The sequence below is a fragment of the Mustelus asterias genome, chromosome 20 (genome assembly GCF_964213995.1).
Source record: "Mustelus asterias chromosome 20, sMusAst1.hap1.1, whole genome shotgun sequence".
NCBI classification, from domain to species: Eukaryota; Metazoa; Chordata; class Chondrichthyes; order Carcharhiniformes; family Triakidae; genus Mustelus; species Mustelus asterias.
In genome coordinates, this window is record NC_135820.1 from 55964327 (window position 1) to 55979080 (window position 14754).

At 42.9% G+C, this 14754-nt stretch overlaps 1 protein-coding gene across 2 annotated transcripts in view; it reads right to left on the reverse strand.

The window, feature by feature from the left end:
- Window positions 1–10822: 10822 nt before the first annotated feature.
- LOC144508551 (tyrosine-protein kinase Srms-like) overlaps window positions 10823–14754 on the reverse strand; it is a 43075-nt gene continuing 39143 nt past the window's right edge. For both annotated transcript variants that reach the window (XM_078236597.1, XM_078236596.1), the window contains exons 6-8: window positions 13620–13801; window positions 11701–11857; window positions 10823–11623 (exon numbers count right to left, since the gene is read on the reverse strand). In XM_078236597.1, coding sequence (XP_078092723.1) covers window positions 11418–11623; window positions 11701–11857; window positions 13620–13801 — 545 coding nt within the window. In that variant the 3' untranslated portion in view covers window positions 10823–11417. The remainder of the gene's footprint in view (window positions 11624–11700; window positions 11858–13619; window positions 13802–14754) is intronic.

Consider the following 14754-nt stretch of genomic DNA (forward strand, 5'->3'; position numbering starts at 1 on the left):
TTTGGAGTCACTCAACAAGAACACAGTTTAACCCATGTTTGAGCTGTAGAGTTCACATATAGAGTCTATGACCAGAATTTTACCGCCCAGCCCACCATGGGAATTGGAGCGGGTGAGGGTGGACAATGGAAAGGTCCGTTGACCTCAGGTAGGATTTGACGGTTTCAGGATGAGCGAGGCCGTAAAATCCAGCCCTTATATATGAGGTATTGTAGGAGAGTTGGTGTGTTTTCCTTGTCTAATGCTAGTGGAAGGACCTCCAAGAAATCTCATGCCTGAATAGCTAAAATAGCTGGCACACTTATGGAGAAACAAAGTGAATTGCTGAGAGCTGTGGCAGACTTTAATTTGGTTTCGGGAAAAGTGAATGGATCCTGTAGAGTATCAAGGAAATTCTTGGGTGGAATTACAAGTGTTTACATTGTGTTGAGAGTTTTGGGTTTAAAGTAGAAGTGCTTCCAAAATATGGTGTTGTTAGTATTGCTTGCTTTGTTTAAGTCTTGTGCAGTAAAGGTTTTTGTTCAAAATGTGAAATCTTGTGGTGTAGCTCTTTCATTTTATGACTGGGAGTTTGGATTTATTTTTTTAAGTTATTAGTCTCTACCGAGAGTCTAAATGTGCTACTTTTCTGACAAATACTGTAAACTGGTCTCAAATATGCTTTGCATTCCTTTAGTGTCAACCTAGGAGGTTGAGGGAGGAACAGTTTGGGCAGCCTGGAGTGTCCATAATTTTTGCCAAGAGGACACTCCTGCTCATTGCAGAGTGTTAACACAAGATGGGAGATAGCAGTTTGAAAAGCCCAACTGAATTGGCTTAGAGCACAGGTACTATGGGCGGTCTCCAATAGTGGGAGAGACAATTATGTCTCACTGATTGGCCACCACCCACCTCAAGTCACGCAGCCCCTGACCAATAAGTTGCTAACTTGCCACAGTCCATCTGCTTCACTGGTTGCTGGAGCTTATGAGTCTCTGCTCAACAACTGGACAGAATCCATCACACCAGGCAAACAAAACAAAGAAGAAGAAAGATGTCAATGATTTGATTGTAAGAAGTTTAACAACACCAGGTTAAAGTCCAACAGGTTTATTTGGTAGCAAAAGCCACACAAGCTTTCGGAGCTCTAAGCCCCTTCTTCAGGTGAGTGGGAATTCTGTTCACAAACAGAGCTTATAAAGACACAGACTCAATTTACATGAATAATGGTTGGAATGCGAATACTTACAACTAATCAAGTCTTTAGGAAACGAAACAATGTGAGTGGAGAGAGCATCAAGACAGGCTAAAAAGATGTGTATTGTCTCCAGACAAGACAGTCAGTGAAACTCTGCAGGTCCACGTAACTGTGGGAGTTACAAATAGTGTGACATGAACCCAATATCCCGGTTGAGGCCATCCTCGTGTGTGCGGAACTTGGCTATCAGTTTCTGAAAGGATGTCCCGAGGCATGGTACATTGGGGAAACTATGCAGACGCTGCGACAACGGATGAATGAACACCGCTCGACAATCACCAGGCAAGACTGTTCTCTTCCTGTTGGGGAGCACTTCAGCGGTCACGGGCATTCGGCCTCTGATATTCGGGTAAGCGTTCTCCAAGGCAGCCTTCGCGACACACGACAGCGCAGAGTCGCTGAGCAGAAACTGATAGCCAAGTTCCGCACACACGAGGACGGCCTCAACCGGGATATTGGGTTCATGTCACACTATTTGTAACTCCCACAGTTGCGTGGACCTGCAGAGTTTCACTGGCTGTCTTGTCTGGAGACAATACACATCTTTTTAGCCTGTCTTGATGCTCTCTCCACTCACATTGTTTCGTTTCTTAAAGACTTGATTAGTTGTAAGTATTCGCATTCCAACCATTATTCATGTAAATTGAGTCTGTGTCTTTATAAGCTCTGTTTGTGAACAGAATTCCCACTCACCTGAAGAAGGGGCTAAGAGCTCCGAAAGCTTGTGTGGCTTTTGCTACCAAATAAACCTGTTGGACTTTAACCTGGTGTTGTTAAACTTCTTACTGTGTTTACCCCAGTCCAACGCCGGCATCTCCACATAATGATTTGATTGGCAAGGTGAATGTTAAGATCATGTCTGTGGGATTGACAGATGATTTGCAGCTGATCAGTAACACATGCACAAGACAGCTGTAATTGACATGAAACTTGACAGGCTAAACATTGACATGGCTTCCCTACAGGGACCAGGCTCAGCCAGAGCAGATCATTGAAAGAAAAAAAAATTACACATCCAACTGACCTCGGGAGAGTTCAGAGAAAATGCATGAGCAAAAGTGTAGGCTTCGCTGCAAGAAACTCACTACTCCTGATACTAGAACCCCCACAAATAGTTCAGAATCTATCTCTCAACTCAAAGATGGCAGTTAACCTCATGAGTGTCTATGCCCCAGCACTGTGCTCCACTTCAAAGAATCAAGTTCTACAAGGAGCTTGACCCTGCTATCAGCAGAATTCCTAAGCCAGAACATCAGCACCTCCTGGAGGATTTCAAGGCAATAATGGGTATGGAACACGAGACATGACACTCCTTCCTTGGACATTATGGTCTGGGAAAGATAAATGACAACACACAAAGACTACTTGAGCTTTGCTGCTACTATGAACTTTTGTGTAACTGGCATGGTGTGTTCCTTTCAAAACACACCATGCCACAGGACATCCTGAAGACATCCAAGGTTAGGGCATTAGAGCCAGCTGGATCTGATCTTCACCAGATGTGACTCTCTGAATGTTCTCAACATATGCAGCTACCACACCACTGACTGTGATGCAGGTCATCCCCTGGTGTGCACTAGGATGAGGATACAACCCTTGAAGCTTTCGCATTCAAAGCAGAAATGCCAAATTCGAAACAATGTCAGCCATATTTTTAAGGCAGAGGTCGATAGATTCCTAACAAGGGAGTCAAAGGTTATTGGGGTAGGCGGAATGTGGAATTGGGGCCATGATCTGATCAGCCATGATTCTCTATCAATGGCAGAACAGGCACAAGGGACCATAATGGCCTATTCCTGCTAATAATTTGTATGTTTGTACCCATATAAAAACCGACAGTTCTATGACTCAGTCGAACAGGTGCTCTCTGGCACTCTGAAGCTGAATGCAGAAGTGAAATGGAACAACCTTTGAGACACCATCTACAACACTGCAACATCAACATGTGGGAAAGAATAGTGGAAATATGTTGACTGGTTAGATTTTAATGTCACTGTGATGGAACCTAGTCATTGATGCCAAGCAGTCTGCTCTCAGTAATTACAGGAGAGATCCAACCAATAAAACTCTGAATGCACTGACAGCCACTCAGAGTAAAATCCAATGACTGGTAGGCAATGCACCAGTGACTATTGGTTACAACTTTGCCAGAATACCTAGATGTGCTTTGATATAGGGAATGTCAGAGGCACCTATGAAGGCATCAAATAGGCAACAGGTCCATCAGCAAAGAAAACTGCAGGAGAGGTCCTCACTAATTGCATTTGGAGACTGCAGATCTTAGCTGAAGGAATCTACACCAAATTCCAGCACGGTTTTAGAACTGAAGGTCTACAATTGATGTGATTTTCTCAGTCTGGCAGCTATGCAGTGAATAAAGTATATATTGATATCATTGATCTCACCAAGTCATTCGACCATGTGAGTGGTGGACAGGTAGTTGATTTAAGTTGCTGGAGAAAATTCGATGTCCACCAAAGCTGGTCAATGTGAAGCACACTTTCCAAGGCAACATGATGGATAAGGTAAAGTTCTGTGTTCATAAATTGACAACTGAGCAGGCTGAAGAATGTCAGATCTAATCTGGTAGGTGGTGTCAGTACTCTGGTCTCACATCAGAAGTGATTCCCCTTTAATATCAGATTAGGCTGCTGTCTAAGGCATCCAGCTCCTGTGTCATAGTGATTCAGAAAGCTCTGTATATTGTTTAACCTCAAAAAAGTAAATGTCCTATGGTGGCTGGAAAATCCTTTTGTAAAATTGGTTTGTCCCAATACCTGCCTCGCTACTTGGTCAACTTGCTGAGAAACTCGTGGTACTAATGGTCAGGAAGGACTCTGTGGAGCCCATCTCCTTCTGACATTTTAGGTTTTGGCTTGCTCTCTTAAGCGGACAGTTAAGTTTTGGGCCTTTTTTTGGAAGGGGAGCTGTTTCGTATATTTCACGTGTGAATTTTCTGACTACTGAGAAAAACTTTATATTGATGCTGCACTGCTTTTGTCCAAATTAGGTATAGTTTATTCCAGTCACGTGCAGTTTGCTTTGGGGCTGGAGGAGGCAGAGGGCATTGTGCAGGTGACCACACATGGAGAGTGAGTCTTTAGGTAACACCTCTCATAGTTACTTCACCAAGGAGCAATATGTGAGGCATTCACGCTTCACTAAAATACTTGTCACTGTTGCAGCCACAACTGAAACCTTAGACCAGTGTCTGAGAATGCTTCCTGTGACTGGCACGGTCATTGTGACACTTGCCTGCAATAAACCACATCAAGGCCAGCACTGAGGAACTGTACAGCCAGAATGCACTGCCCGACTCTTAGTAATATTAATGCAAAACATAATTATTTGTTTATTTATTAGTCACAAATAGGCTTACATTCATACTGCAATGAAGTTACTGTGAAAATCCCCTAGTTGCCACACTCCGGCGCCTGTTCAGATACACCAAGGGAGAATTTAGCATGGCCAATTCACCTAACCAGCATGTCTTTCGGACAATGGGAGGAAACCGGAGCACCCGGAGGAAACCCACTCAGACACGGGGAGAATGCGCAAACTCCGCACAGACAGTGACCTATGCCGGGAATCGGACCCCGGCGTTGTGAGGCAGCAGTGCTAACCACTGTGCCCCCGTGCAATTATTTGTTGCTGCAAAGTTTGAGTTTTAAACAACTTTACCAAAACTTAGTAAATTTGTTAGAATACTTCAGGAGGTAGACTGTCATTGATGTGCCTCAATGCAAACACAATATGCAGTTTTATTGTGCATTGATATTGAGGAAATTCCAAAGCTAACAGTATTGCTGCCCCTGTTGGAATGCTGAGTATAGGTGCTGCGTGAGAGGCCAGAATTAGAAGACTGCAGAGGTCCTGGTATGTTGGAGGGCTGCAGGAAGTTGGAGAGATGGAGAGGACTGTTGCCTTTGAGGGATTTGAAAACAGAGATAAACATATTAACATGTTGTTAAAGTGGGGGTCAATGTCAGTCAACTGGAGGTGGTCCGGGGATGTCAATAGGATTCTTAATGAGAAGGAGGTGATATTAATTTTAGCTTGTTTTGTGAACTGGGCGGCTGATACACATTGAAACCCATTGTCATTGTTACAGCCAGGTGAGGAGGGTCAAATGGCTTCCTTCTTTGCCCTCTCCTCATTTGTACACGTTTTTTTTGTTTGAAATTGTTTTTCTTAAGTTTAACAAAGACAGAGATTGGCTTTGTTATACTTACATCGATCGAAGTAAAATACACACAAACACACACACAAAATTGGAGTCCATACAAAACGTAAAAGAGTACACAGTCTGTAGTTTTGTGACTTGACTGTCTCCAACAGTTGAATACATCAGGTTATTGTCATAGATGCTAATGAAACAGAAGATGTGAGGTTCTTCACACTTCTCCAAAATAATTGGCTGAAATGATCCCATTTTGTCTGCTGCAGGGAAGTAGCGGGCAAGACAGAAAATTTGGCAGATCATTTAAAGGTCCATTGAGCCCAGGTGGGAATTTCCAGTCTTCGGGCATGCACATCCGGAGAATCCTGCCTATTGCCTTTGACGGGTGTTGCAGGCAGACTGCTTTCTAATCAATTGGAATGTGGAACGCAACGCTATCTTGGGCTGCGAGTTCGAGTCACTTTAGTCTTGGGAATTTTTAAGAAGTCTGTTTTTAAAAATTCAATTCCCATTTCCACTTGAGCGATTTAAAATCATCATTTGGCCCAAAGCACATCTTCATGGCACCATGTTGAAGAGTCTGAAAACCAAGCGGCTGAGAAGCTTTTGCTTCAGGAATCTTTGCTTGTCCAATATAGAATACATATTGATGTTCATTGGGACACATCTAACTTACCCAATACCCTTCAAGTTTTAGTACTAATCCAGACTGGCCAGTCAATCATTACTATGCCAGAGTTTTGAAATCACTGGATTTTAATCTGAAAATATTGTACTAATCATGGATTCCAAGGAATGAGTGTTTGAAGTTGATATATATATTTTTATATTGCACCGTTCACAATTTAAGAGTACTTATTAAAAAATGTGGACCACCTGCAGTTACACAGTTGCTAGTGCACAATAGTTATGAAGCAAGATTTGGAAGGTTTTTTGCCATTTGACATTGGCAACATACAGAGTCTACTTTTAGTTCCACCAACTTCTGGTTCCGCCAATAAAACTTGACACACTACCAGCGTCAAAGATACTATTTGCCTCATTACTGAAGGAAATTAAACAGCACTAATTGTTAGATGGCAATATTGATATTTAAAAAGTGGTTTCTTCACAGTTTGAAAAGTCATTGCTTGTACTTTCTTCCCGATCATTATTGCCCATCATAGCTCTATCTCCACGAGCAAAATAGCCAATGACTGATACGGTTACAAAATCCGGGGACTCTTAAGTTAAAGGTCAGTACAGAACATAATGACTTTCGACCCTACAACAAAGGTAAGTGGTACTGACCGCAATTTTAAACATCAGATAATTGAGTGTCCAAGGCAGACATTAGCAGGTGAGAGGCTTCCACTTATATATTTATTTTCAGATATATCAGAAACAAAACATACGGGCAAATGAAAAAATATGTAAACTACAGGAAGAGTCGTATTGTATAGAAACACTTAAGTAAAGACCTCTGTCGGTGACTGTAATGGGCTTGTAACGCTCCAAAGATAAAGTTCTTTGTTTATAAATTTACAATTAAGCAGGCTGAAGAATTTCAAACTTGCAATATTCCACATTTCAAAATTATAAAAGATTTCAATGTAAAAAAAAATTGTTGGTGATATTAGGGGGTGAAAGATTCTCATATTTTTTAATTAATTCTCAGCTTGCTATTTTAACAAACATTGGCACTAATTTTTAGCGGGCTGTGCTTTTGGAATGGTGACAAAGAAGTTATTGATGGGAAATATGGAATTCCTGTAGTTTTTCACTGCATCTTGTCAGCTCTCATGCAAGAGCCAGCTTCATTGATTGATTGGTTGGCTGCCTATTGGATGGCAGTGCCTACATCACAATCAGATGGCATATGAGACTTTGTGATTGGTAGGAGATAGTGGTGGTGGGGAGGAGGGAGAGATTGCAGGGGAGCGAGATAGCAATTGTGGGTGATGGGGGGGGGGGGGGGGGGGAAAGAAGGCTAGCGGCAGGAGGGGGAGCGAGATGGAGGTTGAGGGTAACAAGATGGCGGTCAAAGGAAGTCAGCAACCATGGAGGTAGAAGCAAGTAAGCTTTTTAGGCTTGGTGGGGTGGTGTGATGGGAGAAACATTTGTGCTCCATCTGGTACACAAACAGTGCTGTAAGGGCACAAACCTTATAGTTACATCGGTTCTTACCTCCTTTCTCCTGTCAGATTTCATGAGGCCTGGGAACCTTGGTTGACGTTAAAGCTGAAAAATATTGTTAAAATGGAGGTAACCAACATTCTTAAAGTCTATTCCCAACCAGCCGGCCTGATGGGTGGCCCATATCCCACCACCCACTGTCCCATCTGTATTAAAATCAGGAACAGGTGGTTTGATATTTTAAAAATACTAACTCCTAACTCAACCCATTTTGTCGGCCAAAATTTCCCCTTAACATTTTAAAATAACTGGATTAATATCTTTGTTAAAATAGCGAATTGAGAAATTTCACTGATCGGTTAAGTGCTGTCCCATTAAGACACCCAACAATAATTTCAAAACTGTTTTTCTTTAAAAACATGCAATTGATTAGCCATTGGATCATAAAAAGCAAATTAAGTTATTTAAGATCATGGCTTACTAATGAGTTAAGTTTAGAGTGACTATGGTTTGCAGAGGCTGGTGGGGGAGTTGCAGGGGGGAGGAGGGGGAACATGTTGTTTTCTCTCTGTGTTTCGAATGAAACGTCAGGGTGAATTTGATTATCCTGCGGTGCCAGCAGGCCCCAATTTTACAACACGCACTTATCCAAAGTGAGACTCCCTGCTGGTAACTCAGAACAAACCTTGGCACATGGGTGTGCGGAAGCGAATGACGGGATATTAAATGGGAGGCAGGAAGGGTGAAGTAACGCAAGATGCTGAAAGGAGAAGGAAGTGCCAAAGGAGTAGGTAGTAGGAGGGATGTGTGATAAAACCACACCATTACTGTAACGCTCTGGGAGATGCAAGTGCTAGAGAGGAGAACCGTCACATTATCGTTTGTCTAATTTTCACTTTTGGTGGATATTGGGCTATGTATGTAGTGATCAGCTGATGTTCCCAGTGAGAGATCTGAGCTTTTTTGGTGGCCAAGCCATGCTTGCAGCTGATTAATGAGCACCAAACCAGCATTCAAAGGCAGCTGACCAACCAGGCTAACAGCAGGAGGAGGAAAATCCAATGGCTCCTCTTTTTGGAGTGGGCTGGAAGTCAAAACCTAAAGGGGGGAAGGAGACAGCCAGTTGGGGGTGGAGCATCAACAGGACAAAACATCCTCCTGGCTCAACAAAAAAATCATTCTGAAAACATATGTCTATGTTTCCAGGGTGGTTTTCAGTAATCCCTATAGGAACCGTTTAACAGGCTACGCTATGCCAAGTACCAGTGGATGAGGGGTGGGTGTGATGCAAGCTCCACTCATCTCCACCTGAAAATTACATTGGAGTTCTTTATACAGCGCAAAGTTTGATTTGCACACTGAAAACATTGAGGTAGAAAATCAGCTGTGCTAAATGTAGAATTTACTCTGTAGTGTTCAAACTCTTTCTTAGGCCCTATGCCGTTGTCCAATGAGACTCCAAGCTGGGAGCAGGAGTGCCTTCTTATATGAGTCCGGCTTATTCAAAGATTATGTGGAAGGAACATTCTCTCTGCCAACAGTTATATCTTAGCAAATACATTCAAAAGAAAAAGAATGCAGTGTAAAAAATAAGTGTTTTGTTAAGGGGTTAGAACACAAGAACAAGGAGCAGGAGTAGGCCATCTGGCCCCTCGAGCCTGCTCCACCATTCAATAAGATCATGGCTGATCTTTTCCTGGACTCAGCTCCACTTACCCGCCCGCTCACCATAACCCTCAAGTCCTTTACTTATCTATCCTTGCCTTAAAAACATTCTATGAGGTAGCCTCAACTGCTTCACTGGGCAGGAAATTCCACAGATTCACAACCCTTTGGGTGAAGAAGTTCCTCCTTAACTCGTTCCTAAATCTCCTCCCCCTTATTTTGAGGCCATCCTCCCTAGTTCTAGTTTCACTTGCCAGTGGAAATAACTTCCCTGCTTCTATCTTATCTATTTCCTTCATAATCTTATATGTTTCTATAAGATCTCCCCTTGTTCTTCTGAATTCCAATGAGTATAGCCCCAGTCTACTCAGTCTCTCCTCATAAGCCAACCCTCTCAACTCCAGAATCAACCTAGTGAATCTCCCCTGTACCCCCTCCAGTGCCAGTGAGACCAAAACCGTACACAGTACTCCGGGTGTGGCCTCACCAGCACCATATGCAGCTGCAACATAACCTTAATTTTCTTTTTCTTTTGGACGTTATCTACAAGTCTTCAGCTTCCTTTCTCAGGCCCTGAAACCTCACATGTCCATTAAATCTGCACAGCCCCTTTGTTGATTATATTGGTGGCAGGATGGGTGGGATTTTCCAGCCCCACCGGGATTGTCCAGTCTCGCCAAAAGTCAATGGACTTTTGGTTGGCCCGCTGCATCCCCTGCAGGACTGGACAATATGAAGGGGCTTAAGGCTCCGAAAGCTTGTGGCTTTTGCTACCAAATAAACCTGTTGGACTTTAACCTGGTGTTGTTAAACTTCTTACTGTGGACTGGACAATCCCAGCCTAAGGCTTTTTAAATGCTGCATTCAGTCTTAGAATTAAGGATATTTTCAGGTTGTCAAAGTGGACAATTGCCGAGGAAGTTATGATTTGTATGACATTCTTCTGTCCTCTGTTTTAGCAGAAGTGCTGATTTTTGAACAACGTACCACCTGTGCACGTTAAGATAACAGACAAAGGAAAATCACACAAATAGTTTGCTCATTAATGTTGCCAACAGTCATTTCTAGCCGAATATAACTTTCAGGAACTAGACATGGTGAATGAAAGCCACAAAGGTTACCAGAATAGCTGTGCTCTGAAACAGATAGTTAAAATATCTTTGATAATACAATTATTGATGTTGGTTAAGCCTAGACTCCCTTTAAAGAAATCTTAGATTGTAGATTTAATTTTTTTAAAAATTCGTTCGTGGGACACAGCCATCGCTGGCTGGCCAGCATTTATTGCCAATCCCTAGTTGCCCTTGAGAAGGTGGTGGTGAGCTGCCTTCTTAAATCGCTGCAGTCCATGTGCTGTGGGTTGACCCACAATGCCGTTAGGGAGGGAATTCCAGGATTTTGACCCAGCGGCTGCAAAGGAATGGTGATATATTTCCAAGTCAGGGTGGTGTGTGGCTTGGAGGGGAACTTGCAGGTGGTGGTGTTCCCATTTATCTGCTGCCCATGTCCTTCTAGATGGAAGTGGTCGTGGGTTTGGAAGGTGCTGTCTAAGGATCTTTGGTGAATTGCTGCAGTGCATCTTGTAGATAGTACACATTGCTGCTACTGAGCGTTGGTGATGGAGGGATTGAATGTTTGTAGATGTGGTGTCAATCAAGCGGGCTGCTTTGTCCTGGACGATGTCAAGCTTCTCGAGTGTTGTTGGAACTGCACCCATCCAGACAAGTTGGGGGTACTCCAACACACTCCTGATTTGTGCCTTGTAGATGGTGGATAGGCTTTGGGGGATCAGGAGGCGAGTTGTTTGCGGCAGTATTCTTAGCCTCTGCTGCATTTTTATATTGTTTGGCTGTTAAATTACTTTCCTTTCAGTGCTTGATAATACTTACTAGTAGTAGGCTAAAACTTACTCTTGTTCCCATTATTGAGCATCGTTCAATGCAATGACATGACATTCCCTTCTCTGCTATTTAAAGTAGGCATCTTCTCATTTAGTTTTAACACTTCTAATAGAATATTGCATAGAAGAGTATCATACCGATGATATAAGCCTTCACCCAATTTTGCCAACCATAATTTTGAGGCGATTATTTCACAGTCAAGTGCGCCATTGCAACAAAAGTCAAGGAAAAAACATTGTTGTAAAGTATTGTTTTACGAGTTGATTCACGTGCAGTTCCATCTGGCATTGCACCATCACCAACAATATTTGTTGTGGCCTCACTGAGTTTGGTCTTGGCTTTTGTAATAATATGTAGCGTACAGTGAATTAAGTTCATCCAACAGCGGACTAAACGAAGGCCGGCTTTGCTCAGACTCGTTCCAGCACCTAAGCATTATTCCATACATGTCTGGGGTACAGTTTTTTGGACAAGGCATTCTATACCCATTGTTTACTTGATTCACCACTTCCTTGTTCGTCATTCCTGCAAAATGAAATGAGATTGTAAATACAACGCATGGTCCTGCTTGCGAAACGCCTGAGAATTTGGAATTTACTTACCCTCGTAAGGGTCTTTGCCGTAAGTCACTATTTCATACAGAAGAACACCAAAGGACCATACATCTGACTTCACTGTATATCTCTGGTAATTTGCAGCTTCAGGTGCTGTCCACTTTACAGGTATTTTAGTCCCAGCACGGACATGATACACATCATCCTGATCAATGAAAACAAGGGATTTGTTATATTCACAAACATAACAAAAGAAGACAAGGGTTTTCCAAGTTGATGATTTAGTTCCAGAGGCCAGAAACTTTGCAGCAGAACCGACATGGGTGGCTGGAAAAATTGTGAAAAGAACAGGGCCGGTCTCCTATGTTGTAGAAATACAAAGTCATCATGTCAAAAAACATTTGAGGGATCAACAGGTGACCGACCCCCTTCAGTAGATTTGGGTTCATCAGTGGTTAATACATGGACCCCTGTTGTCAATGTGGAACCAGAATCTCCAGCGGTTTCTGTAACTGAGGAGACAGTAGTTACTGAGGAGGATTTTGACCTTGGTTGATAAGTTTATATTTTGCAAATGTCCGCAAAGGTTCCTCATTTCCTGAAGAGTATAACACAGAATTGAGACATTCCTCCAGGGTCCAGAAGTCTCCTGACTGACTGAACTTATGAGTTTTTAACCCTTTTCCCGCTTGATTGGTGAGGTTAGGATCACAGAATCCTAGAATTCCTACAGTACAGAAGGAGGCCATTCAGCCCTTCAAGTCTGCACTGACAACAATCCCACCCAAGCCGTATCTCCGTAACCCCATGTATTCAACCTCCTAATCTCCCTGACACTAAGGGGCAATTTAGCATGGCCAATGCACCTAACCAGCACATCTTTCGGACTCTGGAAGGAAACCAGAGCACCCAGATAAAAAACCCAAGCAGACATGGTGAGAAGGTGCAAACTCCGCACAGAAAATCGAACCCTGGCCCCTGGCACGGTGAGGCAGCAGTGCTGACCACTGTGCCACCATGCCGCCCCTGAGATTAAAGAATTAGAAATTATGTAATGAGATCCCAATCAGCCACAAACATACATTTTTATCGTAGTGGGCTGCGTGGCCTCCCATTTTGAGAACTTGGCCTCTTCATTATAATATTTAAATCAAGCTTCCAGGCGACCAGGGGTAGCATAGTTCAAATGGTGATTTAAACTCCCTTACTACCCGAAGAGTTTGCTAAGGCTTAAGATGCCCACCAGGTAAAAGGGACGGGAGTAACTAGATCAAACAAGTATGTGTTTTTATTTAGGAGTGCTGAAGTTACAAGGAAGAGCAGAAATGTTCACCGCGCTCCTCGCACAAATCTTCCGCCCAATTGGCTGATCTCGCCCTCATGGAACTTGCAATTCCAAGCATTCTGCCGCGCAACCTCAGCTGGGCCCTGCTCCCCCCATTTTGCTGCTCTGACCCAATCCCATTGTGGGTGCAGGTCTGCTTTGTGACAAGGAACAGGAGTGAGAACACAAACACAGCTGCAGGCACGAGGGGTCCTGCAATGTCAGGCCGGCTGTCAGACCGAAGATAAAAGTTACCCAACCATTTGCAAAGTGTTTCTTTGGTTCACTGTCACAACTTTCTCTTCTAAAGTCAAGTTGTGAGTTTAAGATGCTCACCAGGATTTCAACGTTAATCTACAATGAGGCAACACTGAGGGAGTATCATGCTCTTTGAACAAGATTTAAACCAAAAATTAAGTTTCTATGTTATAAAGAAGCATTTCCGTCGACAGGGAATCATAATGACCCGGAACAAACAACTGAAGCATTCAGTATGACCCCATTCCATGCGTTATGGACCCAATTGTCTTCTATAATCTTCAGCATGCATTTACATTTCATCTTAGAAACAGATGTTGTTAATAGAAGACTGGATTCTCTGAACCAATTCCAAGCTGGCTGACAGTGTTTGTCTGTCACTTACCCGGATTAATCTTGCTAATCCGAAGTCTGCGACTTTACAGACGAGCTCTTCTCCAACAAGAACATTTCTCGCCGCCAAATCCCGGTGGACAAATCCATGATGTTCCAAATAAGCCATTCCCTCGGCCACTTGGCTAGCCAGGTACACATGATGGGCCATTGTCAATGTTTCACCTTCTGCACCTAGAGATAAAATACTCAAATATACAATCTACAGAAATAATTTCATTTATAAAGTTGGCAACTCACAAGAGGTGGAGATGCCGGCGTTGGACTGGGGTAAACACAGTAAGAAGTTTAACACCAGGTTAAAGTCCAACAGGTTTATTTGGTAGCAAAAGCCACACAAGCTTTCGGAGCTCCAAGCCCCTTCTTCAGGTGAGTGGGAATTCATCTTAGAAACTTAGAAATTCATCTTAGAAATTCCCACTCACCTGAAGAAGGGGCTTGGAGCTCCGAAAGCTTGTGTGGCTTTTGCTACCAAATAAACCTGTTGGACTTTAACCTGGTGTTGTTAAACTTCTTACTGAACTCACAAGAGAGCAGGGAACACAGCAGGTTAGTATGGAAATAAGTTAGAATTCAATCAGGACTGATGGCATTGTCACCTTCACTGTTTACCATCATGGTCCTATCTTGAAATGAGGTGCCAACCCAATTTCCAGGTTGGGAGTTAAGGTGAAGCAGTGCTACACCTGACCTCTGATAGCACTCAAAGCTGCAACAGAGGAAATTGAGCTGCATTTGGATGGGGCATTCAAATATCAATCAAGCTGATAACATAAGTAATTTTATGAGAATTTGGCAAGAACTCCAGGATCTGCCAGCGACTTCCCATTAACTGCTGATTATTAATGACTTATCCTTCAGTTGAAACTTAACTGAGGTACACTGTTTGGCTAATCACCTGTTTCTGGCTGATTACTATTTATGTAATAACCCTTCATTAATACATGTGAGTGATTATACTGAACACTAAATGGCTTCTTATCTCAGTGAGAAGAAAATGACATTTTGACCTTTCATTGCTGTGCATGTAACTGAAATTAACCCGAAAATGGTTGGGTTTCACTAGGTATGGACAGAGGCGAGAGTTCATTTTAAACAGCGCAGCGAGAGAGGCGACAGTTCAGTAT